This window comes from Mauremys mutica, chromosome 14, assembly GCF_020497125.1.
Source record: "Mauremys mutica isolate MM-2020 ecotype Southern chromosome 14, ASM2049712v1, whole genome shotgun sequence".
In the NCBI taxonomy this organism is placed as follows: Eukaryota; Metazoa; Chordata; order Testudines; family Geoemydidae; genus Mauremys; species Mauremys mutica.
In genome coordinates this window covers 38,913,563-38,940,919 of record NC_059085.1, presented here as the reverse complement: position 1 = coordinate 38,940,919, position 27,357 = coordinate 38,913,563, and the positions used below count along the sequence as shown (strand labels likewise).

Genomic DNA, 27,357 nt, shown 5'->3' with positions numbered 1-27,357 from the left:
TTTTGGTATGACTATTTAATATTTGCACATAGCGTTGTAGGTTTGAGTTCACTGATGGATATCCCTTTTAAAGAAGTGCTGTCATAGTCTCTTACTTTTTTTTGGTTCTGCTTCAGGTACAATTGTAGACAGATTAACAAATCTGGGTAGTTTACCACAAAATGTTCTGTGACCATTTTGTAGTGACTTCTAGAGACAAAGAAATCAAGGAGATTGTTGGAGGGATTGTCAAGGATCATCTGGTCTTCCGACTACTACCCCATGCAACTCATCCATGTGGGCACTAATGATACTGCGAGGTATGGCGCTCAACAGATCAGAAGTGACTACAGGGCTCTGGGAGTAAGGGTGAAGAAGTTAGGAGTGCAGGTGCTTTTCTCTTCAGTCCTTCTGGTCAAGGGTAGGGGCCCAGGCAGAGACAGATGCATCCTGGAGGTGAATGCCTGGCTGCGAGGACGGTGTCACCAGGAGGGCTTCAGCTTCCTTGACCACAGGATGCTGTTCTAGGAAGAAGGACTTCTAAGCAGAGATGGGGTCCACCTATCGAGGAAGGGGAAGAGCATATTTGAATACACACTGACTAATCTCATGAGGAGGGCTTTAAACTAGGTTCGAAGGGGGCAGGTGACCAAAGCCCACAGGTAAGTCGAAAACATGGAGACCTGGGAGAAGGGTCAGAATTTGGGGGGAGCCTGGGTTGTTATAGCAGGGATAAAGGAGAGACAAGACAGAACGGAGGGTGTGGAGGGGAATCAAATCAGTATCTTAGATGTCTGTATACTAATGCGAGTAGTATGGGGAATAAGCAGGAAGAACTCGAAATGCTAGTAAATAAATACAACAATGGCTTAGTTGGCATCACAGAGACTTGGTGGGATAATACGCATGACTGGAATATTGGTATAGAAAGGTACAGATTGCTCAGAAAGGACAGGCGGGGGAAAAGGGAGGAGGTGTTGCCTTATATATTAAAAATGTATACACTTGGACTGAGGTTGAGAAGAAAATAGGAGACAGACTTGTTGAAGGTCTCTGGGTAAGGATAAAAGGGGTGAAAACAGGGGTGATGTCATGGTTGGGGTCTATTACACACCACCTAACCAGGAAGAAGAGGTGGATGAGGCTTTTTTTAAACAATTAACAAAATCATCCAAAGCATAGGACTTGGTGATGATGGGGAACTTGAACTACTCAGACATCTATTGGGAAAATAACATAGCAGGGCACAGATTATCCAACAAGTTCTTGGAATGTACGGGAGACAATTATTTTTATTTCAGAAGGTGGGAAAGCTACTAGGGGAGAGGCTGTTCTAGATTTGGTTTTGACAAATAGGGAGGAACTGGTTGAGAATTTGAAATTGGAAGGCAGCTTGGGTGAAAGTGATCATGAAAGGATAGAGTTCATGATTCTAAAGAATGGTAGGAGGAAGAACAGCAAAATAAAGACAGTGGATTTCAAGAAGGCAGACCTTAGCAAACTCAGGGAGTTGGTAGGTGAGATCCCATGGGAAGCAAGTCTAAGGGAAAAACAATTGAAGACAGTTGGCAGTTTTTCAAAGAGACATTATTAAGGGCACAAGAGCAAATGGTCCCACTGCCTAGGAAAGTAAGTATGGCAAGAGGCCACGCTGGCTTAACCAGGAGATCTTCAGTGATCTAAAAATCAAAAAAGAGTCCTACAAAAAGTAGAAACTAGGTCAAATTACAAAGGATGAATATAAACAAACAACACAAGTATGTTGGGACACAATTAGAAAGGCCAAGGCACAAAATGAGATCAAACTAGCTAGAGACATAAAGGGAAACAAGAAAACATTCTACAAATACATTAGAAGCAAGAGGAAGACCAAGGACAGGGTAGGCCAGTTACTCAGGGGGTGTGGAATAATAACAGAAAACGTGGAAATGGCAGAGGTGCTTAATGACTTCTTTGTTTCACTTTTCACCAAGAAGGTTGGTGGTGACTGGACGTCTAAAATAGTGAATACCAGTGAAAATGAGGTAGGATTAGAAGCTAAAATAGGGAAAGAACAAGTTAAAAATTACTTAGACAAATTAGATGTCTTCAAGTCACCAGGGCCTGATGAAATGCATCCTAGAACACTCAAGGAGCTGACTAAAGAGATATCTGAGCCATTAGCGATTATCTTTGAAAAGTCATGTGTCACGGAGTGTGGGGGAGACAAGGCCCTGCACCCCTGGCTTCCTGAAATTCACCATGACTCTCAACCAGCCAGTAAAACCAGAGGTTTATTTAGATGACAGGAACACAGTCCAAGATCGGTCTTGCAGGTACAGACAACAGGACCCCCTCAGTTAGGTCCTTCTTGGGGGGTGGGGGCCGGGAGGCCAGAACCCCATTTCGGCTCCCCTCCATTTTCCCAGCCAGCTCCAAACTGAAACTCCCTCCAGCCATCTCACTCAGCCCCGGCTCCTCCACCACCCTTTGTCCAGTTTCCCGGGCAGAGGTGTCACCTGGCCTCCAACCCTCATCCTGGGTTTTCATATTACGTGCTCAGGTATCCTCCCTCAAGGAAAGTCTCCCATCCCCAATGCAGACAGTCCCAGCAAAACTCCCCTGCAACCTTCCCAGGTCAATACTCCCCACTCAGTATTCAAAGAACACATTAATAACATTCCCAGTTCGTCACATCATGGAAGGTGGGAGGGATTCCAGAAGACTGGAAAAGGGCAAATATAGTGCCCATCTATATAAAGGGAAATAAGGACAACCCAGGGAATTACAGAGCAGTCAGCTTAACTTCTGTACCCAGAAAGATAATGGAGCAAATAATGAAGCAATCAATTTGCAAACATTTAGACGAAAATAAGGTGATAAGGTTAAAGTATAAAGATTGCGGACGATACCAAAGTGGGAGGGGTTGAAAGTGCTTTGGAGGATAGGATTAAAATTCAAAATGATCTGGACAAACTGGAGAAATGGTCTCAAGTAAATAGGATGAAATTCAATAAGGACAAATGCAAAGTACTCCACTTAGGAAGGAACAATCAATTGCACGCATACAAAATGGAAAATGACTGCCTAGGAAGGAGTACTGCGGAAAGGGATCTGGGGGGTCATAGTACACCACAAGCTAAATATGAGTCAGCAGTGTAACACTGTTGCAAAAAAAGCAAACATCATTCTGGGATGTATTACCAGGACTGTTGTAAACAAAACACAAGAAGTTCTGCTCTACTCTGTGCTGATTAGGCCTCAACTGAAGTATTGTGTCCAGTTCTGGGCGCCACGTTTCAGGAAAGATGTGGACAAATTGGAGGAAGTCCAAAGAGCAACAAAAATGATTAAAAGTCTAGAAAACATGACCTAGGAGGGAAGATTGGGAAAAAAATGGGTTTGTTTAGTCTGGAAAAGAGAAGACTGAGAGGGGACATGATAACAGTTTTCAAGTACATAAAATGTTGGTACAAGGAGAAGGGAGAAGAATTGTTCTTCTTAACCTCTGAGGATAGGACAAGGAGCAATGGGCTTAAATTGCAGCAAGGGAGGTTTAGGTTGGACATTAGGAAAAGCTTCCCAATTGTCTGGGTGGTTAAGCACTGGAATAAATTGCCTAGGGAAGTTGTGGAATCTCCATCATTGAAGATTTTTAAGAGCAGGTTAGACAAACACCTGTCAGGGATGGTCTAGATAATACCTAGTCCTGCCACGAGTGCAGGGGACTGGACTAGATGAGCTCTCGAGGTCCCTTCCAGTCCTATGATTCTATGATATAGCTTGAGTTTCCAAGACTGACCTGCCACATACATGCATTTATAACAACACAGATGTCACTGCAAAACTCCACAGCCTGGAAACTGGAGAGCTGAAGGTTGAAAGATGCTGGCTCCTTGTGAAAACTCACCTTGTTCCTGAGCTGCTTCTTTAACTATGTGAGCTGATCTAGCTGCGCTCCTTTGCACTCCGCATCCCTGGTACATTGAGAGTGCTCTTCAGTGAATTGGGAGCTGGCAGGAACGGATGGCTCCTTCAACCTAGAGCCAGAATTAGGAATAAGCTCCCCAGTAGCATCTCTAGAAGTATAGAAATGATGCATGTTATGCCACCGTGGTAGGGAAGACAAGGAGTAAGACTGCCTTTCTGTCATGAATACTACATTCTCAACATGTATGTATGTCACTCAGTGCATGTCAGGCGAGATCAGTGGTTCTCAACCTATTTACCATTGTGGGCTGCATGCACACTATATACTACCTATATGGCCCTGAGGATGTCACATGAGCCACAGCTGTGTGCTGATTGGGCTGCAAGTGGCCCATGGGCCACGGTTTGAGAACCACTGGTCTACATGACCATGGTGGCCCCTTCTGGCCTTAAAGTCTATGAGTCTAATAAGCTATCGGGTTACCTGGCAACAGTCTTAGACCACAATTTTCAGAAGTAACTAATGTTCCACTGGAGTCCAGCTTTAGATACCTTAAAGGAGTCCAATTTTCAGAAAGTGCTGAGCACCCATCCTCTGAACATCATAACCCTTTAAGATGTTTGAAGTTGAGTCCCAGGAATCATTACTAATTTTGGAAAAACTTGGGCTTAATCTTTTACTGGATTCTCTAGTGAATCAGAAATAATCATACTTCTCAGCACAGCCGAGTGAACAATTTGCAGTGAAAAATGTATTTGGTGACTGTAGCCTTTTCTCCTGTTCACAAGTTGTGACAATTTGAGTAACCTGTCTATGTATCGTTTATGAATTCTGGTTAATTTTATACAAGTGTTGTATCATCAAAGGCCTCACTGTGTAGTGAGTCAACCGTGGGCTGATAGGGTCCTTGACATATCACAGAATAAACAAAAAGAAGTCGTTAACCATAACAGCTGGGCTCTGGCTGAACAGTGGGTATGCTAAGGGCGATGCCTGAGCTGGCAAACCCATTCAACCAAGTTTATCTGTAGGGGAGTGGAGAGTGGAAAATGTCCCAATGGGAAAACACCGAAACCAGGAGCTACTGCTCACATTTAAAAACTCAGAGGGACTCAGAGAAAAGGGAATCTTAGGCAGGAGAGGAATAGAAGCGCATGCTTTCATAGCAGAGAGGGTCTTCTTTGAACTGTGGGACCAGCCAACCCAAAGGAAGCTGGTTGGAAGAGTGGAAGACTCCATGTTCTAGAAAAGGAGCCATAATGTGAGAGGTGCAGGAGAGGGGGACTTGGGATCCTGAAAGGACGTTGCTTCAAATCCTGAAGAACACTCCAGAATGGTAAGGAAACTGAGGCAGGGATGGGATAGAGATGTTGTATTCTTTAATTTAGACCTATATATTTCTTGTGCTGTCTCAAGTAAAGAGTAATTGTTTTAAAATCCCTTTTGCAGCATCTGGGTGTTACGTGCTTTATCTATGATGTGTCCCTGGAGAAGTAAACTGTAATCCAGAGTGACCCCGAGGCTGGAGCTGTAAGAAAGGAGCTTGAGCAACTGGAGATTCTGGGGGAGCTGGCATAAGTCACTGGGTCTAGGCATTTGGAGCCTAGTTCTCAGCTCTCAGAAGGACGTGTTAAATGGAGGAGCTGCACCCCAAGAGTGTGCCTCAAGACCCAAACCAGAGGCAGTGCCACACAGCATGTGGGCCCAAAAGAACAGCCTAGTGAATGGCCAGCAGGGGGAGCTTTACCAGGGCTGTGTCCAAAGTTACCCATGAACAAATGATGAGTTTATTCATACTCTGTCTGCTACTTGCAATTGTTTGACAAATCTTTCAGCTGAACAAATTTCAGCCTTGAGATAGCTAAAGTGCTGTTTGTGAATGGATAATGCTCATGATTCATTATTTACATAATGCGACAGGCCACCCAATTGACATAGTCTCGTTCATTTTCCCAGAGCAGATGGCCTTCCAACTCACAAAGCCAGCAGGAGATTCAAGCCCCTGTGATGCACACATAGACACAAGAATACATGCATAATGATTCAGGGCAGTTTTGTTTTGCACAAATGTTCTTTGGAACAAACGGTGCTTGTGCAAACGTTCACAGAAAGCAAACAACAGTGAATGCCACGGCTGGCAATTCAGATGTGTGCTTTTTGTTCAAAAGCATATTGGTTTGCTATCTCCACTCAGCTCTCAGTATAAGAATAATTTCTCTACTCCTGTATACCAGGATCTCACCTGTAATAAAATTCAACCAAGCCCCAGCCTGGGACTGTCCGATTCAGTTGGAAATCAGCAATGCACTCATGGAATACGCCTGTTCCGGTTAAACCATTATATACCACAGGGCGAGCCTGCTTGTCCAGCATAGCACAAACCTCAAAGAACTGGCCGCCTTAGGAAGGGAAAATGTAGGCAGGTTTCCTTGACCATATGACAGAGTACTTAATCGAGATGAAACAAGCAAGAGCTTTATGTTGATTTCATACAGTTCCCCCACCCCTAAACCTTTTTTAAAAAAAAATATTTCTAAGTATTTTGTGTACATTTTGAACATTTTTTTCTAAAGCTTCTTTGGCCCTCCACCATTCTAGGTGTTTTCGAGCAGCTGGTTCCCCAAGCCAAAATGGGAGCTTTGACCAAAGGAGATTGGAAACTTCAACGCTCATTTCCCGGATAGTTAAACCTGAGCAACACAGGGATGTTCAGCGCAACTGGGGATTTGAAATCCTCTGGTACAGCTACCTGAGGCTCCTCCGCCAAAGAATTACACACGTGCTTATATTTAAGCACTCCAAGAGCCTCACTGAAGCCAATGAGACTACGCCAATGCTTAAAGTTAAGCACATGTGTGGGTATGTCTATGCAGCAACTAGACACCTGTGGCTGACCCATGCCAGCCAACTCAGGCTCATGGGGCTCAGGCTGCAGCCTACGGTCTGGGACCCTCCCACCTCGCAGGGTCCTGGAGCCTGGGCTCCAGCCCAAACCCAGAAGTCACACAGCCATGAAACAGCCCTGCAACCCAAGCCCAAGGGGGTGTCTAGTTGCTGTGTAGACATACCCTGTACGTCTTTGCGGGTGAAAAAGAGTCTGGTAGCTGGACCCTTTGAGAGGTAATCACACACAATTAAACCACACCAGGATAAATACAATTATAATAGTGACTTGTAGCAGGGTGTTCTGGCTAGTGAAGGGACAGTCTGGAACTTACAGCCAATACAGCCTGGGTGCAACCATGGAGCACCCTGCCCCACCCTTGGGGCTAGGCTATATACACAAGAAAAGGGAGCTTAGTGAGAGAGGAGCCCAGAAGCCATGCTGACTGCAGCCCCCTCTCCCCACACACATCACGAGCCTGACCGAGACCCTAGAGACTTTGTTTTTCTGACCATGGTTGCTCTGACTCAAGGCCCTGACTCCCAGAACATTTTAGAATCACTAGGAACTCTGCTGGCTGGGTTGCTTTGGAGAGGGGACATGCCTGTTAGTTTGATTTTGGTCTCCCCTTCTTGTATTCTGTACATGGGATCTCTGGAAAATACAGCAATCGAATAGCGCATCTTGCAAAATTCCCCTTGCTTGTACCTGTCTTATAATTCAGTGAAGTTATTTCCTAGACGCTAAAGCATTTTGTTTAGTACTGAAAAAAACTGAAGATGACCTGACTTCCTTTAACTTACCTGCAGTGAAACTGACTTGGTATAAATCTCTGATAAAACCATCATCCGCCATTTCAGCCAGGGAGGCACTGGACCAGTCAATGCCAGCCTTCTTCCCATCGGGGAAAAGAACATAACCTACAGCGAGACTGAGAGAAACAAAAAACAGAACACGGCTGCGGCAGGTCACTGTTTCCGATGCTCAATTAAAACGAACAACGTCTTTCATGGGACAGAATGCTGGCCCTTTAAGGGAGGCTACAGGCAGGTACCACCCTAATTCTGATCCAGGACAGAACTGAGGATGAGTGGTTCCCGGAGGACCCCTGGGAACTGTAGATGGGTGGTAATGCATGCTGGGAAAGGGAGCAAGGAAACTAAAGATCTCTTTGCTCTTTAGTAACAAGAGTAGGCAAGAAGCAAGACTTACAATGAGGCTCTTGAGAGGAAGACAGTGAAGAGACGTAGGAGAGCCAGTTGGATAGAAGGGTCAGCAGTCAAAAAGACTGACAGTGTTAGGAGCTATTAGAAGATATAGAAAATAAGACTGAATATACCATAATGCCCCTATATAAATCCATGGTGTTCCCCAACCTTGAATACTCTGTCCAGATCTGGCCACCCCATCTCAAAAAAGTGGACCAAGAAAAGGTTCGAAGAAAGGCAACAAAGATGATCACGGGTATGGAATGGCTTCATATGAGGAGAGATTAAAGAGACTGAGGCTGTTTAGTTTAGAAAAGAAATGATGAAGGGGATATAATAGAGGTCTATAAAATCAGGAATGGTGTGGAAAAAGTGAATAGATACAGCACAAAAACTAGGGGTCACACAATGTAATTAATAGGCAGCAGGTTTAATGCAAACAAGACAGAATTGCCAGGGGATGTTGTGGAGGCCAAAAGTATAAATGGATTAAAAAAAAGAACTAGCTAAGTTCATGGAGAATAGGTCCATCAAAGGCTGTTAGCCAAGATGCTCAGGGATGCAACCCCATGCTCAGGGAGACCCTGAAGCTCTGACTGCCAGAAGCCAAGAGGGGAAGACAGGGCTGGATCTCTCCAAAATTGCCCTGTTCTGTACATACCCTCTGAGGCTCTGGTACTGGCCATTGTCAAACACAGGATATTGTGCTAGGTGGACCACTAGTCTGACCCAGTATGGCAGTTCTTATGAACCTCAGGGAAGGGGAATTTTTATGGATTTTACGACAGAGCTGGGGGGCTAGCTAGAAAAGGTTGTGAAGACCTGAGAAAAGATGATGTTAAGCTAAAAATCCAGAAGTCACCAAATCCAGGAAGGGGAGTTCTAAAGTTTGAGTCTAAATATTGTTGAAAACATACACACTAGCCCATTTCACTGGAAACTTTAAACCGCCTGCCTTTAAGCTGTAAACTGATTCCTCAAGGTAAAAAGACTGGGACTCCTGGATTTATTTCCCCACAATGACTCCTGATCTGTTTGTGTCACTTAACCACTCCATTTCAATTTGCCCATCAGTAAAATGGTTATAATGTGTCCTGATTCATGCAGGGCCACCCAGAGGATTCAGGGGACCTGGGGCAAAGCAATTTCGGGGGCCCCTTCCATAAAAAAAAGTTGCAATACTATAGAATACTGTATTCTTGTGGGGGCCCCTGCAGGGCCCAGGGCAAATTGCCCCACTTGCCCCCCCCCCCCCCCCCCCGGGCAGCCCTGGATTCATGAAGTTGATGTGAGATTGTATTAATGTTAGTAAAGTGCTTTGAGATTTCAGATTTCAGATGCTATATAAGTTCTTTCTTGTTAATAGCTACGTTAGTATCACACCGACTACAAAAGGCCAGATTTTAAATGCTTGCCTCCAATCTTTCACTTGCAAGTGCACATAAAATAACTTGGATCTCTGGAAGTGCTCAATTGGTGCCTGTAAATCATACACTTAGACAGTTGAATGATCTAAACAGAGACTGCAAATAACTGAAGGTGAAAGCTGGACTCATGATTATTTGCAACCACAAAACTGTGGGGGCAAAAACCAAGGTCTGGCTGTGGTCTGGAAGAAAACCTGGCCATTCCAGTGCAGAAGAAAGCAAGTATAAGTTCCACAGGCTGCTTGAACTTACTGTGTTGTAGTTGCTGGTACACAAATAATAGTTAAGTGCGCTGACGTCCCATCCTGTAAGAAAAAGAGCAGAGCTGGGAAAATATTCTCATTGCTTGGAGCAGATGAGACACCTGAGTTTATGATGCTACTAATCAAAATAATTCCTATTTGCCACTTTCTTCCAGAAAGCCACTGATCTCCTAAAATGAGACATTCCAGAGGAGAGCAGGGTTATGTAGCATTTTACTATTGCATGTTGCCAAACTTTCTTGATATGTCAACTTAAGTATTAGACATTTTATATTTCCCGTGAAGAGCATTCAGTAAATGTGAGGCAGACAATTCAAACCAGACACATTAAGGACTAACCTTGATGCAGCGGTGATGTTTAATGGCTTTATGTGTTTTCAGAGAGAGGCTGTTTTGGCACAGCGTAATGGCATTGCATGGAAGAAGCCATGGAGATGAATGGGAGAAGGATACCCAAAGGGAGCACAGAAGGACCACGCAGCCAGCAGTAGCAGTACAATGAGCACAGGGAGTATCAGCAGTAAGAAATGAAAGCCGACACAGAGTTAAGGACTAGAAGTGTCTGGGAACAGTACATAGGAAAAATGTTAAATAAAGAAGCAAATGCGCCTTCCTTCTTTTCATACCTGCCCCTACCTTGATTCTAAGGCTCTAGCGTATGTTCCTTTCCTGCCATTGCCAACTCTCTCCCAGTCAAACACTTACTCCTTCCTATCAAAGCAAAGATGTGGGTGGCTTCTAATCAAAAGGTGGAAATAATTTTAATTTCTAAGGTTATGTGTCCACTGCAAAAACAGATCCAGTCTCAGAGCCCAGCTCAAGTGCCTTGGGCCCACGCTATGAGGCTGGAGCCTGGGCTCTGAGACCCTCGCCTGGTTTCAGAGTGTGAACTCCAGCCCGAGTAGGAATGTCTACACTGCTATTTTAAGCCCCGTAGCATGAGTCAGTTGATCCGGGCTGTGAGACTCACTGCCGGAAGGATGGGGAGGTGTTCACTGTAGGCATACGCTCCGTAACTTTAAACAAACTGCTGGGGGGGTATCACCTGGTGATAAGAATTGTATACTCCAGCGGCTCAGTCCTACCCTACGACACATCTGCACAATGCTGCATGTTAAATCAAGGCAGCTGCATTCATGTATACAAGATTTTACAGGGCATGAAGTGATGTTGGCTGCGTAAGACTGAGCCCTCTCATTCTGTTTCTTTGCTTGGGAGTTTATCTCTTGAAATGCGGACATTTTGGAATTCCCTACACCTGTATCAACACAGGAACTGCCTTCTAAGAAGCCTTTGCCTGGCAAGATGCCCAAGTTTGGATTCCCCCCGTGAATAATTCCACCAGCCCAGCTGCTCATACCAGGATGTTTCTGCACATTCCTTCAGCATAGCCACAAAAATGTATCATGGGAAAGAAACAATATGGAAATATGTGCAGAGCCTTTCATTTTAGAGCTGACTTAGAACGTTGCAAACCCTCAGCTGGTCTAAATCAGGGTAGCTCCAAGTCCATTGACGTCAAAGGAGCTGTGCCAATTTACAGGAGCTGAGAATCTGTCCCCAGAAGTGATGAATTGTCACCCGCAGAGATGGGCAGTCTGTCGCAAGGACCCACAGCCAGATCAAAACAAGATGCCTGGCAAAAGAGGAATGAGAAATTGAGAAGCTAGCGAAATAAATGTAAGTGCACTGGAGGGAGGGGGGGAATCCCAGACATAAGGACATTTTATAAATCCGCTCTGTTGCTATTTCAGGAGTGGGACTGTGGTGACGTTCCTGATAACAGAGAAGTTGCAAATCAGAATTGGGGTTAGGAAAAGATGTAAAGTTTTGAGAGAAACATGGGAGGAAACAAACAGATATTTTAGAAGCAGTTTCCCTAGGAATGGAAAATGGCAAGAATGGATTTGTATCACCCTCTCATACACCCTTAGAGGAAATGAAATATCACCTTCAAAAAGGATTAACAGCCACATCCTTAGAGTCCTCATGCGTGAACTTTTCTAGAGAAAACAACTAATGCTGCAGTACCCACCAATCACACGCTGAGAACTCATTCTCAGTAGCACATTCTGAAGCTTCAAAGTTATTGTAACACGTGCAGCTCCAGTCCCCTGTCAATTTCCCTTGTGCAACGGGAATCCCCAGGTGGAATAGAGCCTGCACAGTAACTTTGTGCCACACCCAAATCAAGATAGGGGGGCGGGGGAAGGAGCAGCAGGTGGCAATCCCCGGGGAAAGGGTGTGTGGCTGGGGCATCCCTATAGCCAGCAATCCCCAGTTGCAGGAGCAGATCCTTGGGGTTGTGGACAGCCAAGGATAAATTAGAGCCGTGCTCAAATTTGTACCAAGGCATCGGACTGGTCAGACCAAACGGAAGGAACTTAAAAATGGCTTGAAGTGGGAGGGACGGGGGGTGGCAGGCGTTCTGTGCCAAGCACAGCTCAGACAGACCAGAGGATCTGAACCATTATCTGATGTCTCAGAGGATGGCAACTGCCCACCCACGCACCTAGCAAATTGCACAATGTGACTATCTCAAGATGATCATTTGCCATTAATCTTCTTGTGTGTTCACTGTATAAACAAACATCTCAACTATGCTTAACGAGGTCAGAGTCCAGCACGCACGTGCTACTGAGAACTTGTTCAGGGAGTGTTAATGTTAGGTTTGGCAACGAGACAACTTGCTAAAAGGCAAGGTCTAAAGATGTGGCTGTTATGAGATTTGATTTCCTCCTAGGATATTGCTTCTGGATGTTCAGACATATCCTACAAGTCAAGTGAAGTTTGCATTTGATCTCTAGAGTGCTGAAAGGCACGATAAGACCTACCTCACAATGCATCAAAATCATGACATATCGGTAAATCTCAGCCCAGTTTCGGATGCCTGGGGGGAAAAATTGAGAATATGTGCTTGAAAGTTCACCTTTATTGAGCACTTTAAGCACAAGAATTTATATAAAGGTATCTGGCTCCTTTATCTTTAGCCAGATAAATGCTCTACCAGGCAATCACATACTAAGGTTATAAAAATGCCTGTAGGTAGAAATATCAATGAAACTGTTCTTATTAAGGATTTAATTTTAGACCTGACTAATGTTAATTAGCTGCAATCCTAGCTAGGGGCCAAACATTCCCCTTTAACTTGTTCAAGGCCCCAAAGCTAGCGAGCAGGGCTATATGGCTGTAGGCATCTGCTTGCCCAGTGCAGCTCAGAGGATAGACTCCAGGGTAGTGGCATGACCCCCACAGGATAGACTCTGCTGTGACTAGGAAAGCTCTTTAGAACTAATTCAAATACTTAAGTGGGTTAGTATCAACAGGCTAGCGGAGCCCTGCACTGACCTAACCAATCCTGGGGACAGGCCTGTAGCTCTGGTGAGGGTTTCCATGGATCCTAAACCCCTTTCCCCGTTGTGCAGGAACCACAGAGGCTAATGCTGCCTAGAGGAATCAGACGCCCTTGCTGAAGTGGAGGGAGGTAGGGACGCCTGTGAATCGGGGGGGGCTCAGAGTGAGCTCTCCACAAACAACACCCGTGTGGGGGGAGGTTGTAGGGCCTTATCTACCCCACTCGCAGCTCCTCCATCCTATGCGCACACTCTGCTTACATGCACGGCTGGAAGGAATCTTCGACCCTAGCGGGCCTCTTAGCCAGACGTTAGCACCATTTCAGAGCTGTCAGCTGGCTCCGATTGTGGGGTTGGACAAAAAAGGAGTCTTCAGTCTCTCAGATTGTCTCTCAGCCATATGGGCCATGGAGAGGGATGAAGTTTTAGGCACTCCCTCTGCTAGAGGAATGCGGCTGGATGGTCACAAGACAGCGTTTTCTCCCAGCACAAGCTTTGTTTGGCATTTCAAGTGAGAAATCATGAATGAGCTTGCAGTGGGAAGATTCTGATCATTGCATATCATAAATTCAGCTGCAAAATGGTTTTTGTTAAACAATTGTAGATCGAATCGTGAAACAGATCATTTTACAAGTCACACTTAAGGGTGATTATGCCGCAATACTTAATAGCCACAGTGATAACCTCTAGGTTGCCACGTAATTGAATCGTTCAGGATATTGTTACCATACGAGTGGCTCCGAACGCCTCTCAGAGAGACCTCTTTCTTCCCATGACCTTCAATTTCAATTTCTCCTATAGACTGGCCCCATTGTTCATAACGAGAATGTTGTTCCCCATCTCTGGAAGAAAAAAGAGGTGGGGGGAGGAGATCATGCAGCTAAGAAACAAAGCTTCTTATTCAAACACACTCCCCAAACCCCAGTCAGAAAAGGGCTGATACTGTTATGAAAGACACACAGACTTCAGAACATCTGGATCCCAGCTGCAAGTTGTCAGACATATTTTTGAGTTTTAAGAATATTGCTACGAACTGTTTAGCCTATAAACAGGTTATACAAAAAGACACCCTGAGGCTATAAGAAGTTCTTCCCCTCCTAAAATAATTGCCCTCTTTTTTCCCTACAAAAGCGACAGTTCAGTAGTTGCCACTTAAAAGTCAGCATATGTCAACAACGATCTCACTGTATTTCCCTGTACTTAGAATAAGAGAGACAATTTTCTTAGGCCTTTTCTTCTCTGCCTCATCAGCTATGTCTACGGTGCGAGCGAGGGTTGTGATTCCCCTGCTCATGTACACATGCATGAGTATAAATAGCAGTGCAGGCACAGTAGCATGAGCAGCAGCAGCAGGGCTGAGCTGAGCACCAGTTTCAGGCAAGTTCATAATTGGCATGGCTCGACCATGCTCCGCTGTCGCTCCCACAACTACTCTTGGGAGCTACGGCAAGTGTGTGCACACGAGCAGGTGAATCACACCCCCTAGCTCCCGGTGTAGACACTGCCTCAGTGTAATGGGGTAGTAATTTACACCTGCCCAAAGTGGGTGTAAAACGCTGCCATGTCAGAAGAGACAGAGTAGCATTTTTTACTCATTTCACAGACACACACTTGCCTACACCAGGTGCCAGGCAGTCAAGAGAAAGGGTCAAATCAGGATCGGAATCCTGCTGTGCTAGATGTTGTAAAAAACACCAAGAATGAAATGGTCCCTGCCCCAAAGTACTTGCCGCCGAAGGTCCTGTTCTTACAAAGGGCAGATCCCTGCACTCACATGAAGCCCCGCTAAAGCCTATGGGATCCCAGGTGAGTGAGGGGCCTGCACAGAATGCATACCAGGATCGGGGTCTAAATTATGTGCATAGCAACTATTGGCAAATGCTGACTCCTTACTGGTGACTACCGTATTTTACAATAAAAATGTATCTTATGTATTCATCTAGGCCAGGAGGAGCAAAGTTCTTTAATGTAAAGATTTAAATTAAATTATTCTTATAAAATAATAAAGAATACACACAACCTTCAGAACAAAGGCAGAAACTTACACAGACGTTGACTGTATCTGATCAGCTTTATTATGAATTGGTCTGCAGAAAAACTAGCTGGTAATACTAGCTGGGCCAGTAAAGCAAAAGTTACCATCAACCCCAGAAGAGTTAAAACTGTCTCTCACTCTTTGACTCTCCGGAAGAACTCTGCACTCCACTTTTCCAAAGCAATGGCATGTGCAAACACTTTCGGGTGACTGTCAAGGTTAAAGTCAAATATATCTGAAAAGGAAGTCCAGCTACAAAAGAAGAGAAAGCAAAATCTCATCAGTTTTCAGTTTGGATTGAGTCAAACCCTGCAATCCTGACTCAGACAAAGCTTCAGTTTGTCTGCAGGATTTGTGCCTTTGTATTTCTCATGCTTGGAATCTTCTGATTTTTACAATAGTTCTAGATATTACAGTTCTCTAGGAAAAAGAACAAGGGATCAATGGAGAAACCATGATGCAAAGATGCAATTATTGCATAGCAGCACTGGACATGTCAGCTAATGGCAGTGGAGATAGCAAAAGATTCTAATCTGTGATACTGCTGCCTCGTTTTCTCTCGTGATCTATTGTAACGTACACGCTCCATGTTGTAGCACAAATGCCATGTCCTTTTGTCAGCAGAATATTAATTTGGATGGAAAGTGAGTAGCCACACCCTATAGATCAGGAGGAGTAGGCAACCACAAATCAAACGCAGGCCAACTCTTCACTACAAAAAGCCATGATGGTCTGGGGTGGGAAGACATACGATCCCTGATTGACATGTGTGTGCTGGCAAAAGTCCATAGTGAAGACACAGTTATATCTGCCTATGGTTTCTATGCTGTTGTCACTTCCCAGCAGCATATCAGAGCAGGCAGACAGTTGGCTCTGTGCACTATTTGCATGCACATATCATCAAAGTACTCTGGAGAATACAGCCCTTAGAAAAAAATTGTTCTGAAAATATAATCTTAATTAGGGTGACCAGATAGCAAGTGTGAAAAATTGGGATGGGGGTGGAGGGTAATAGGTACCTATATAAGAAAAAGCCCCAAATATCAGGACTGGCCCTATAAAATCGGGACATCTGGTCACCCTAATCTTAATAAACTAAAAAAATTCTAAATATTACTCAAGATCATTTTTAATAAGCTTGATTTTTCCCAGTTTACAGATTGCTTAAGGGAGATGGAAAGTTGTGGGCTGTTTTAAGGGACACTGTAAAAATGTGCGTCTAACTCTAGATTAAAACATTCCTTTCCCCATCAGTTTTGACCCTTGCTATGATGCAGACATTGGATTTGTTTCTTACACAGTCCATCACGGAGCTGCTCAGTTTAATTCTTTGTGTATATATTTCTGTCATTGACGCGATGCGTCAAATCCCACGCTTGGATATGCATGCAAAATTCCAAGACCATAGATAGGCAAAAGCAGACGGTGGCTATGTGTTAGTTTGCTTGTATTCTCTTTCCTAACTACATGATTATAGCCACAGCAGCCTTACTATAAACTATGGTTGTTCATTACTCTTTTTTTTTACCCACCACTTTTGCACAAATACAGAAAATATATGAATAGTGGCACCTAGATGCCCCAGGAGACTATAAAACTTTTTAAAGAAGGCCTAACTTTGCCAATTAAGCATATGGCAGCTTTCCTTTAAATTAAAAGTTCCAAAATATAAGTAAAGTTTTTGCTGTAGTGAGTTAATAAAATGACAAATTGCTTTACAGCACACTCAGGCAATGATTAGGTAACAGATTTGTATTTATCAGGCCAATCCTCAATAAATGATATTAGTAATTTAAACGGGAATGTTTTTATACGTACAGGAGAAAATTCACCCTGAGTTGAAGGACAAAACAAGGTCCGTGCACAACTTAAGCAGAATTAGAATGGGTCAAGATCTGGCCCACAACTTATTATTTGTACTCTTACAAAAATAAATGGATGCATCAAACAGCCATGCTCTTACTGGAAAGAGAATTTAACGTGGACAAGTTCGCACTCCTCTTCATTCCACTGATGCCGATAGAGTCCTTTTCTGGAAGATCAGACATGTTGTTATCTTGCCTTGTTTCTGTATCAGCAACCTTATTTACCAACATTCCTTACATTTTTTTTCACGTCTCCCTTTTCATTTACTGAGCTGTTGTGTAACCCATATGCTTTTATATCGCAACAGTTCATTAGTTTAAGTCCAACGAATGGGAAAGCAACAATGGAGAGGGAGGAAGGGCTTTGTTAAAATCACCTGTTTCTGTGCGTGGGCAGGGCAGGCAAACCAGAAAAATCTAAAGAGAAGAGTTGTAGGTACTAAACATGCTTGATGGCTTTCGTGAAGCCAACATAGGTCGCCAACTTTTATAGGCTGGCACTTCTGCAAGTCATATCCTCATTGTGAGAGCTGAGCCAATCTGATCTTGTGGAGGACGGAGAATTATTCTATATAGTTGCTACAAGATGTTCTCAGGGGACTTGGCTAAATGATAATGCAAAGCCAAAATATGTGTCTGGTGTTGTAGCTTGGAGTCAAATTTTCAAGAGCCCCTAGGTGACTTAGGAGCCTTAGCTCCATTTTCTAAAGTGATTTAGGTGTGTAGTCCATGAAAGTCAGACTCCTAGGCCCAGATCCTCACAGCTATTTGGGGGCCTAAAGATGCAAATAGGCAACGAACATGCTCAAGTGCTTTTGTAAATTCCAGTAGGGGTCTAGCTACATCTTGAGGCACCTAAACACCTGTGAAAACACCTCCAGGAGCCTACATCTCTTTCGAAAATGGGAGTCACTTACACACTTTTGAACATTTCAGCCATAGCCTCAAAACTTGTAACGTTTTAGCTACAGATTTCCCATCTGAAACACAATCTCAAGAGAGCAAGTCGTCTGTCAACAAAGGACTGAGTACGGCTAGCAGAAGGATCTCCCCCAGACCACATTTTTTTCTGTTTCCTGTCTAGGCAGAAGTGTTTGGATATGGACAAGATAAGAGACACTTCAGTTCTTGCTGTTGCCTGAAATTTTTATCATTGACACTGTATATTTTAGATCACACCAGAAGTTATCTCTGAAGAAGATCAGAGGGGAAAGAATGAGTGTATGTGGGCTAAAGTAAAATGTAAATGTTATGCTGAAACCCTTCACTGTGATGCAGATATTACAAACTCTACTTGCATGACATCAACAGCAGAGTTTATTAAAGCTGATATCAGAAGACTACACTGCTAGACTTATTACCTAATAGAAAATGATTTAAATCTGTTTCCAAGTACTGGTTAAAATGCTTGAGCTGTTTGTATTAAATGTAAACATTTGTACACTAAGCTACTGCGTGGTCTGGTGCTGTCTTTGAATAGGATTTGAAGGTGATAATAAGAAATGGAATTCACTGTTTCGAACTCCGTGTTATGCTTTCTAAATTCTCCTGAGCAAACAGCACTGTAGCTTCTGCTTCAGCAGAGTTGATCTGAGGCTCGGGGAAAAGGCTATTGTAAGTGTTTGTACACAACCTGTCCTGAAACCTCTTTTGTAGTTGCGTGATTTATCCCATGTAACCATTCTAACTAAACAGATCCAGGTCCTATTGTGAGGGGCACTCTCTGACCACGCAAGTAACTTACCTAAATAGATACTACAGACAAAAAACAATGCATTATCATCATCCCCATTTTACAGGTGGGAACTGAGGCAGAAAGACATTTCCAAGGTGACAGAGCAAGTCTTTGGCAGATCTGAGAACTGACCCAGTTTTCCTGAGTCCGGTGTCTTAGCAATCCTCTCCCCCCACCCCAAGATGATATGACAATACCTGAGTCGTCCATTGAATTTTATTTTCCAGCATCTGTGTGGCTGTAAGCACTCAATCATCAGCCCTCCGCCACGCCAGCATTTTTCAGATTCATCACTCACCATCATGTCCGGATGTACTGGGTGCTAAGAGACAATTCAGTAAAACATTCATTGAATTAAAGTGTGGGGGTAAGGCAGAGGTGGGGCCATAATTTATTCATCTGTGGTAGGAAGAACATTGACAGAGAGAGCTTTTTGATTCCACATATTTCACAGAGGAGAAAACTGCATGTAAAACACCCGAGTTGATGAATATCAAGTAATTACTGCAGACAGCACAAATGGTAAATGGAATGAAATAGTAAATTACTATTCTAGGACCTCATGATGCAACACTGTCAAGAGTAACCATTACTACCACACTGTTTTTAGGGTTTGTCTACATGGGAAAATTGACCGGCGTGATTATACCAGGAGAAAACCACTTTTATCCCATCATCCATCCATCATTATTCCTATCGTTCTGCCAGTCAATTTCCCTATGTAGACTTTAATGGGACTGCTCACAGTTATAAACTTAATGGAGGAAATCCTGGCCCCATTGAAGTCAATGGCAAAATAATAGTACCTAGCTTTTGTATAGCGTTTTTCATCACTGGATCTCAAAGAATGTTACAAAAAACTCCTACTGATGTCAATGGAGAGATGATTTCACCCTATGCAGTTATTCTGCACAACTTTTTAAATGTAAACTGCATTATGAAAGGCTTTATGAGGTTAAATATATGACAGCATATACCATACAAATGAGAGGAAGTCGTGCTGTAAAAAAGCAATAGATGGTGAATCCACTCTAATACATACACTCATACAGGCATACACTCATGGGAGTTGATAATAGAGGGGTACAGAAAAATGAAATAGCATGGGAAAGGGAGAAAAATGTGTTTTATCAAGAAATTTGGAAAGAGATGATATTGCGACAGTGGTAAAGGAAGAGGAATGTTGCAGATGTCAGGAGCTCTAGAGGACCATGCAGCTGGTAAAGACATTATTATTATTTGAAATTGCTCCTGCAGAACACATCAAACAGAATCCTTACCAACCCAGGGGCCTGATTCTGCAGTTACTGCACATTAGTAACACCACTTGGTGTCAGTGGGATTTGCATCTGTTGTGAGTCCCTCCCCGTGTCACTCTCTCTTGTAAAAATAGCTTTATATGCAATATTTTGGCAGAGCTTTGGTTTACGAAAGAATGGGGTTTCTGTCAACTGCATACATATGGTCCCAGCCACGAACCAGTTGTACCTCCTCATTCTAACACTCAGCAATTTTCAATCACTGTTTTAAGACTTCAGTTTCGTCTGCCATAATAGAGTCTGAATTACCATCCAGTTCAAATCACCAGGTATTTACTGCAGGTAATACTAGCCAGGTAACAGACAATGAAACTGAACTGCCTACCAACTGCTAAACTCAGAGCAGTGAGTCCAGGTTATACACACATCTCCCTAACTGTAGCTAGGCAAACAGTGGGAAAATATATCGGCATGTTTGCTAAATCTCACTTATTATTCAATTCAATTAAACTACTTAATGTCCCTCTGCCTCAATTCCAAATCTGCAAAATGGGTATGATAATACTTTCTTGCTCTCACCCTGTGTCCATCTCATCTATTTAGACCGTAAGCTCTTCTAGCTTTTGGTGGTTCTAAGTGTTACTATAATGAAAATAAGAAGTGTATTTAGCTCCTAACTTGTTTGGTTTTCTGCAAACATTTAAACTGTTGCTTTTTAGTCCCGTTAATGTTTAGAGAAGAACTTTTATTCATGTGCATATAATTCTTTACCTGCAAATGATGGCATTTGTGCCAGAAGTACTCAAGAGAAACTAAAATATGTAGTCTACTAGACAGCCAAAAAATCTGTTATATTTTTTCTCTATTCCACAGTCAGGAAAGAATCCATCCATTTACAAAAAAACAAAAACCAACCCAAAAACACACCTAGGAACAGATTTAATGTTTTGGGTGGGGGTTGCAAGAAATAAGTAGCCCTACATGTGTCTCCCTAAAATGCTCCTTGTCCGTCACCTGAAATATTCAACATCTTACAGATTTCTTGACGCACCTGTTTATAAAATATAGGTTGTCCAATGACAGAACGGTAACCTTACCATATCACTTAGGTGAGCAACCGCTCAGATTAAATAGGAGCATGCAGCTCACAGCACAAAAATGTTCCTAGAAATCTTACAAGCTCAATTTTAAGTCACAATCAGTTTGCGGGCAATTTGTGAACAGTAAAAAGGTCAAATCCACCAAAAACTTTAGTTCAAACAGCTCTCACTAATCCAAAATCACACACTATTTCAGGATCATGGCAACAGCTACATTCGGTGCAGGAACATGGAAAGGGTGCATTTTCCTTGTCCTCCTGCATATTGCCCTACAGCTGAGTGAATCATTTATGACCCAGTAATGGATGAACTAGGATCACAATTGTATTTTGCTTCATGCTGCTGCTGCCAGAGCCACTGGAAAAAAGAGCTACTGTGGAGTAGAGGCATGTTGAGCTAGTAAGACCTCCTTTGCTGCTGAAGGATGGTGGAGAAACAAGAGAATGGGGAAAGAGACTGAAACATGGTGAGGGAAAACAAAGGGACAGACACGTTACCTGTAATTGACCTTAGTCATAGCACTGCGTTCTTGCACAGAATTCCAGATGTTGATGTTTATGAAGAGGGAGAAAACTTTAGTCTCTGCTTGAGTTACTTTTTATCCATTCTTTGAGCCGTCTCGCAGGGATCTATATTGGCCACTAAATCGACCATCACGTCATTCACTCTGCTTGTATGTATACCTCATCTTTCACCCTGGGTCTGTCTTGTCTGTTTAGATTGTCAACTTTTGGGGGCAAGGACTGTCTACTCTCCATTTGTCCAGTGTCTGGTACAATGGAGCCACATTCCGGGTTGGTCATTACGCATTACCATTGATAATAGAATAATAATCTTGAGGTCATACCTCAGTGTTAAATTCCAGATGGGTAACAAACATCACCCTTGAATGTTATCCCAAAACTCCAGCCACCTACTTTCCTCTCACCTTCCACTTACTTCAAACTCTCCAATTCCATCCACGCGGAGGAAGAGCCACATTTCACAGAGCCCATTCGGACGTCTTGCGAGACGAGTGATCACAAAAGTCTTGTCGGTTTCTGTAAACCCAGTGAAGTAAACTGAATCCAGGGCCTACAGAAAGGCAAAGGGAAAAAAATGCTTTAGCATTGAGAGAGAGAACAAAGAACAAATGGGAAGCGAGGTGTGTGGGGAAGAGTGATTATGCATGTCAAAAATCATCAGGCCAGCTAAGTTTCCCCTCTACTCAAAGGATGTAGGATGTTCTTTCTTCCTAATGTGAGTCCTTTGTAGAATGACACTAGTGGACTTGATCCAGAGACTGCTTTTAGTCAACACCTGCAATCCCCACCCCCAAGTCCCTTCCAACCAAGCATCTCAAAGTGTTTTACAAATAGCAATGTATTACATTAAGCCTCACAATACTTCAGGCAAGTATGTAAGTATTCTCATTTCTATTTATGCTGGGCTGCCAAGAGGTTAAAAGATTTGCCCAAGGTCACACTTGGTCAGTGGGTGCACTCCCAGTCCACTATTTTTAATCAGCTGTCAATGCTTCTTCCTCTTTTAATATTTGTATGACCACATGTCTCTTTAAGAAATGGACAGAAAATAATCTCTTCATTCCACAGCAATTACTTTAACAACAGATTGTGCAATGGTTCCATTTATTAGCTCATTAGACCCTGATACTTTTTTTTTCCTGTTTGCTGACTTTGGAGTTCAGAAATAATGAGAGGAAGTTGTAGGAGAAGGAAAATATGACTGAAAACGCTGGCATTATGGTCTGTTGGAACAAGTCTGATATTGTCCTAAATCAACCAGGTTGCTAGTTTTGCAATGAATAGTGTCACATCTCCCCTAAAAGAAATGGGTATAACTAGAGTGCTCGACCAGTACCCCGGGAGAAACCCTTTGATGTATTTCCTGCACAGAGCATCGACAACCAAATTTTCATTCCTTTTAACATTGATCACTTCCACCTGGGAGCACCTGTGCCTTTCCTTTGGTGTAGCCTGGTGAGTGGGGAGTAGTCACCTAGAGCTGGCCAGAAGATGGAATTTATGACTCACAAAAAACCCTCTACAATCTTGGCATTTTGCTTTGTCCCAAACCGGGACAAAAAAAGACAAGTTTTCAACATTTTTAACCAGACCAAAATGCTGGGAAAATTTTGTTTTAGAAACATCAAAACTTTTCGTTTTGATGATTTTTGACACATTTCAAGTCAAAATGATTATTTATTGTATGTATTATTGTAGGCCTCGTCATGGGCCTTCTTGTGCTTCATATGTTTTAGCATGCCTGATATCCCCAGGCATTTGGAGTCACAATCCAGACTGACTTTACATCTGCCCAGCTGGCAAACAGCACTGCTATTAGCTCCAGCATCCAGTGTGAAGTGGTTCCAAACCCAGGTACTACACTTGTTACACCAGAGTCAAGTTGAGATAGTAGCTCAAAATTGTATGCAGAATATTCAGATTTACAGGGAAGATAGAATTTTATTTCAGTAAAATCCAATCACAGTCCTAATCAGCTAGTTAAGGGTCCAAATGATAAATGTTAATGCCTGTGTTATGTGCTTAGACCCAATTTTTCAAATTCAGCTGTATACATGCACAAATTATTCAACCCCTCACCAGATGCAGTTTCCGAAATCAGGTTTGCACATGCAGAACCTGACTTCTTTGTGCATTTTGGGTGTGGATAAATTCCTGCCTCTGAAAAATGTACTCAGAATAATGCTCAAAAATAGTTACTTCAGGTGACTAAGTGCCCATCTAAGCACCTAAATATGCATGTATGTGCGTGACTTGAGGTAGCCAAGTTTGATAATTGGGTCCTATATTGTGCAAAGCAGAGTTCATTAGACTGTCAAAATAGATATTTGGAGAGAGAGTTTCAGGACCATTGCTGGGATTTTCTGGAAGCATACTAGAAGAGGTGCTCCATTGCTCTCAGTCTGACAAGGAAAAGGGTAACGCTGGGTGACAGGTGAAGGTTACAGTCTGAACCACTTTTCAGACCACTCTGGTGTCGGCGTGTTGTCTGGTCATAGAGTGAGCACAGTTTTGGAAGGCGATCTCTGTCCTTGCCACAGAAAGGGCTTTCACAGAACTGGAATGGACAAAAACACGAAGGGTTCTTCCAGCCCTACTTTAAGAAACACATCCAATATCACTTATTACAATTTTCATGACTTGCTTTGTGTCCCGGTGTCTCAAACACCAATTTTAAAAACAGTCTTTTATTTAAAAAATAAAACAAAACAAAACATAAGAATGGCCATACTTGGTCAGACCAAAGGTCCATCTAGCCCAGTATCCTGTCTTCTGACAGTGGCCAATGCCAGGTGCCCCAGAGGGAATGAATGGAACAGGTGGATCAAGTGATCCATCCTGTCGCCTATTCCCAGCTTCTGGCAAACAGAGGGACACCATCCCTGCCCATCAAAACCACACACAATGCCAATGTGATGACAATCAGCCTGAAAAAGAGAGGAAAATCTGGATTCCTCAAAACCTTTCGAAAATGTTGCAAATTGTTAGACAGTGACAGTGGGCCTAATCCTCAGATGGTGTAAATCAACTTGACTTCAATGAAGCAATACCCATTTACACCAGATGAAGAGGTGACCCTACATCTTTAGCTATTTTGCATCTTATTGCCCTTATATAAATCCATGGTACGCCCACATCTCGAATACTGTGTACAGATGTGGTCTCCTCACCTCAAAAAAGATATTCTAGCACTAGAAAAGGTTCAGAAAAGAGCAACTAAAATGATTAGGGGTTTAGAGAGGGTCCCATATGAGGAAAGATTAAAGAGGCTAGGACTCTTCAGTTTGGAAAAGAGAAGACTAAGGGGTGATATGATAGAGGTATATAAAATCATGAGTGATGTTGAGAAAGTGGATAAGGAAAAGTTATTTACTTATTCCCAAAATACAAGAACTAGGGGTCACCAAATGAAATTAATAGGCAGCAGGTTTAAAACAAATAAAAGGAAGTTCTTCTTCACGCAGCGCACAGTCAACTTGTGGAACTCCTTACCTGAGGAGGTTGTGAAGGCTAGGACTATAACAATGTTTAAAAGGGGACTGGATAAATTCATGGTGGCTAAGTCCATAAATGGCTATTAGCCAGGATGGGTAAGGAATGGTGTCCCTAGCCTCTGTTCGTCAGAGGATGGAGATGGATGGCAGGAGAGAGATCACTTGATCATTGCCTGTTAGGTTCACTCCCTCAGGGGCACCTGGCATTGGCCACTGTCGGTAGACAGATACTGGGCTAGATGGACCTTTGGTCTGACCCGGTACGGCCTTTCTTATGTTCTTATGTTCCGCCTTACCCACTTGCCAGCACTTTCTCATCTCTAGCTTCTTGGCCCTGCAATGTGATTCTGGTTCCAGTTCCTGCAACAGTGGCTTGATAATATTTGTTATCTGCATTACCCAACTGAGATCAGATGCCCACTGCACAGACACACAGACAGAAGCATCCCTGCCAAGGGGAACTTACAAAGACAAGACAGGACAAGAGGGCGCACCCATCAGAAGGAGGAGGAGCAGGACTCAGGTAATGGCCAACATGTTTTTGCATGAAATGGCGCTACCCAAAGCTAGAGGGTTAATTTCTTTGCCCTAACCCGGCCAGATTCTAGTGGGAAGCCCAGGTGTATAAACGGAGCCGCACACGGTTACACCAGCCAAGCATCTGCCCCTAAGCTCGCCACAAATCAGCCGGGAGGAGGCGCTGGTCCCAGCCCTGCGCCTCTCCCCGCTCCCGGAGAGGCGCCGGGCTCCAGCCCCTGGGGACACCCGAGCAGGCGGGGGGATACGGGCCGCACTCACATGGGCATCGCAGACCAGTCGCTGCAGCCGCTCCCGCTCCTCCGCCCCGCGGCCGGGCTGCCCGCCCGGGGCAGCCGAGACCAGCGCCTCCTTGCCGGCTCCTGTGTCCTGTGTCTGCGCCCGCCGTGCGGCGCCGCTCGCTCTCCGGCGCTGGCGGAACGCGAGGGAGAGAAGCCCCCACATGGCCCATTTCTTCAGCGGGAAGCAGCGCCCCGGCGCCGAGTAGCGGCGGCCGCTGCCGCCCGGCCCGGCCGCGGGGCAGCGCAGGTTCCGCAGCAGCCACCCGGCCAGGAGAAGGCACAGCGCGGCCAGCAGCGGGCTGAGGAGATCGGGCATTGTCCGGGGATGCGGCGCTGGGTCCCTCCTCCCAGGGCAGCTTCGGAGCCTGTGTGTGTGTGTGAGTGTGTGTGCACGATCCAGCCCCTGGCTACACACACACACCACTTCACTGCGCGATCCAGCCCCTGGCTACACACCCCCCACCCCCCACTTCATTGCACGATCCAGCCCCTGGCTACACACACACACACACACCCCACTTCACTGCGCGATCCAGCCCCTGGCTACACCCCCCACCCTCCACTTCACTGCGCGATCCAGCCCCTGGCTACACCCCCCAACCCCCACTTCACTGCACGATCCAGCCCCTGGCTACACACACCCCACCCCCCACTTCACTGCACGATCCAGCCCCCAGCTACACACCCCCCACCCCCCACTTCACTGCGCGATCCAGCCCCTGGCTACACACACCCCACCCCCCACTTCATTGCACGATCCAGCCCCTGGCTACACACACACACACACACACCACTTCACTGCGCGATCCAGCCCCTGGCTACACCCCCCAACCCCCACTTCACTGCACGATCCAGCCCCTGGCTACACACACCCCACCCCCCACTTCACTGCACGATCCAGCCCCTGGCTACACACACCCCACCCCCCACTTCATTGCACGATCCAGCCCCTGGCTACACACACACACACACACACACCACTTCATTGCGCGATCCAGCCCCTGGCTACACCCCCCACCCCCCACTTCATTGCGCGATCCAGCCCCTGGCTACACACACACACACACCACTTCACTGCGCGATCCAGCCCCTGGCTACACCCCCCTCTTCATTGCGCGATCCAGCCCCTGGCTAACCCCCCCCCACACTTCACTGCACGATCCAGCCCCTGGCTACACACACCCCACTCCCCACTTCACTGCACGATCCAGCCCCTGTCTCTACACACGCTCCCCACTGCACAATCCAGCCCCTGGCTACACACACACATACACTTACTTCACTGCAGGATCCAGCCCCTGGATACTCACTAGTACAACCACAAGCTCCTGGCTACACTTGTGGTGCCCTCAGCCACTGGCTACACTTCACCCTCTTGCTACTACACACTTGGTCCCAAGCTATAGTCTTTTGTCCCTTTTCCTTGCACACATGCTCTGCAGAGTCCTCCAGCCCGTTGATGCCAAATCCTAGCTCACAACGACCCTCTCTGCAGCTACTCAC

General features: G+C 44.6%; 2 protein-coding genes across 6 annotated transcripts in view; one reads left to right on the top strand and one right to left on the bottom strand.

Moving 5' to 3' along the window:
* Positions 1-27,357, bottom strand: LOC123349115. Of its 5 annotated transcripts, XM_044986879.1 has the most exons (13): positions 27,133-27,357; positions 25,835-26,219; positions 21,958-22,092; positions 18,857-18,981; positions 17,023-17,091; positions 15,198-15,311; positions 13,751-13,866; positions 12,506-12,561; positions 9,661-9,713; positions 7,577-7,704; positions 6,132-6,288; positions 3,869-4,037; positions 1-540 (listed from the first exon to the last, which is right to left on the bottom strand). In XM_044986879.1, exons 2-12 carry the CDS (start codon positions 26,168-26,170, stop codon positions 3,893-3,895), a joined length of 1,434 nt encoding a protein of 477 aa, XP_044842814.1. In that variant the 5' UTR covers positions 26,171-26,219; positions 27,133-27,357; the 3' UTR covers positions 1-540; positions 3,869-3,892. The 5 variants fall into 5 exon arrangements, with proteins under 5 accessions (XP_044842814.1, XP_044842818.1, XP_044842813.1 ...); XM_044986883.1 differs by lacking the exon at positions 25,835-26,219 and having other exon boundaries at positions 27,133-27,351; XM_044986878.1 differs by lacking the exon at positions 27,133-27,357 and having other exon boundaries at positions 25,835-26,238.
* ZDHHC7 (zinc finger DHHC-type palmitoyltransferase 7) overlaps positions 25,473-27,357 on the top strand; it is a 50,400-nt gene continuing 48,515 nt past the window's right edge. The window contains exon 1 of the mRNA XM_044986885.1: positions 25,473-25,559. The gene's annotated coding sequence lies outside the window, so the exon portion shown is untranslated. The remainder of the gene's footprint in view (positions 25,560-27,357) is intronic.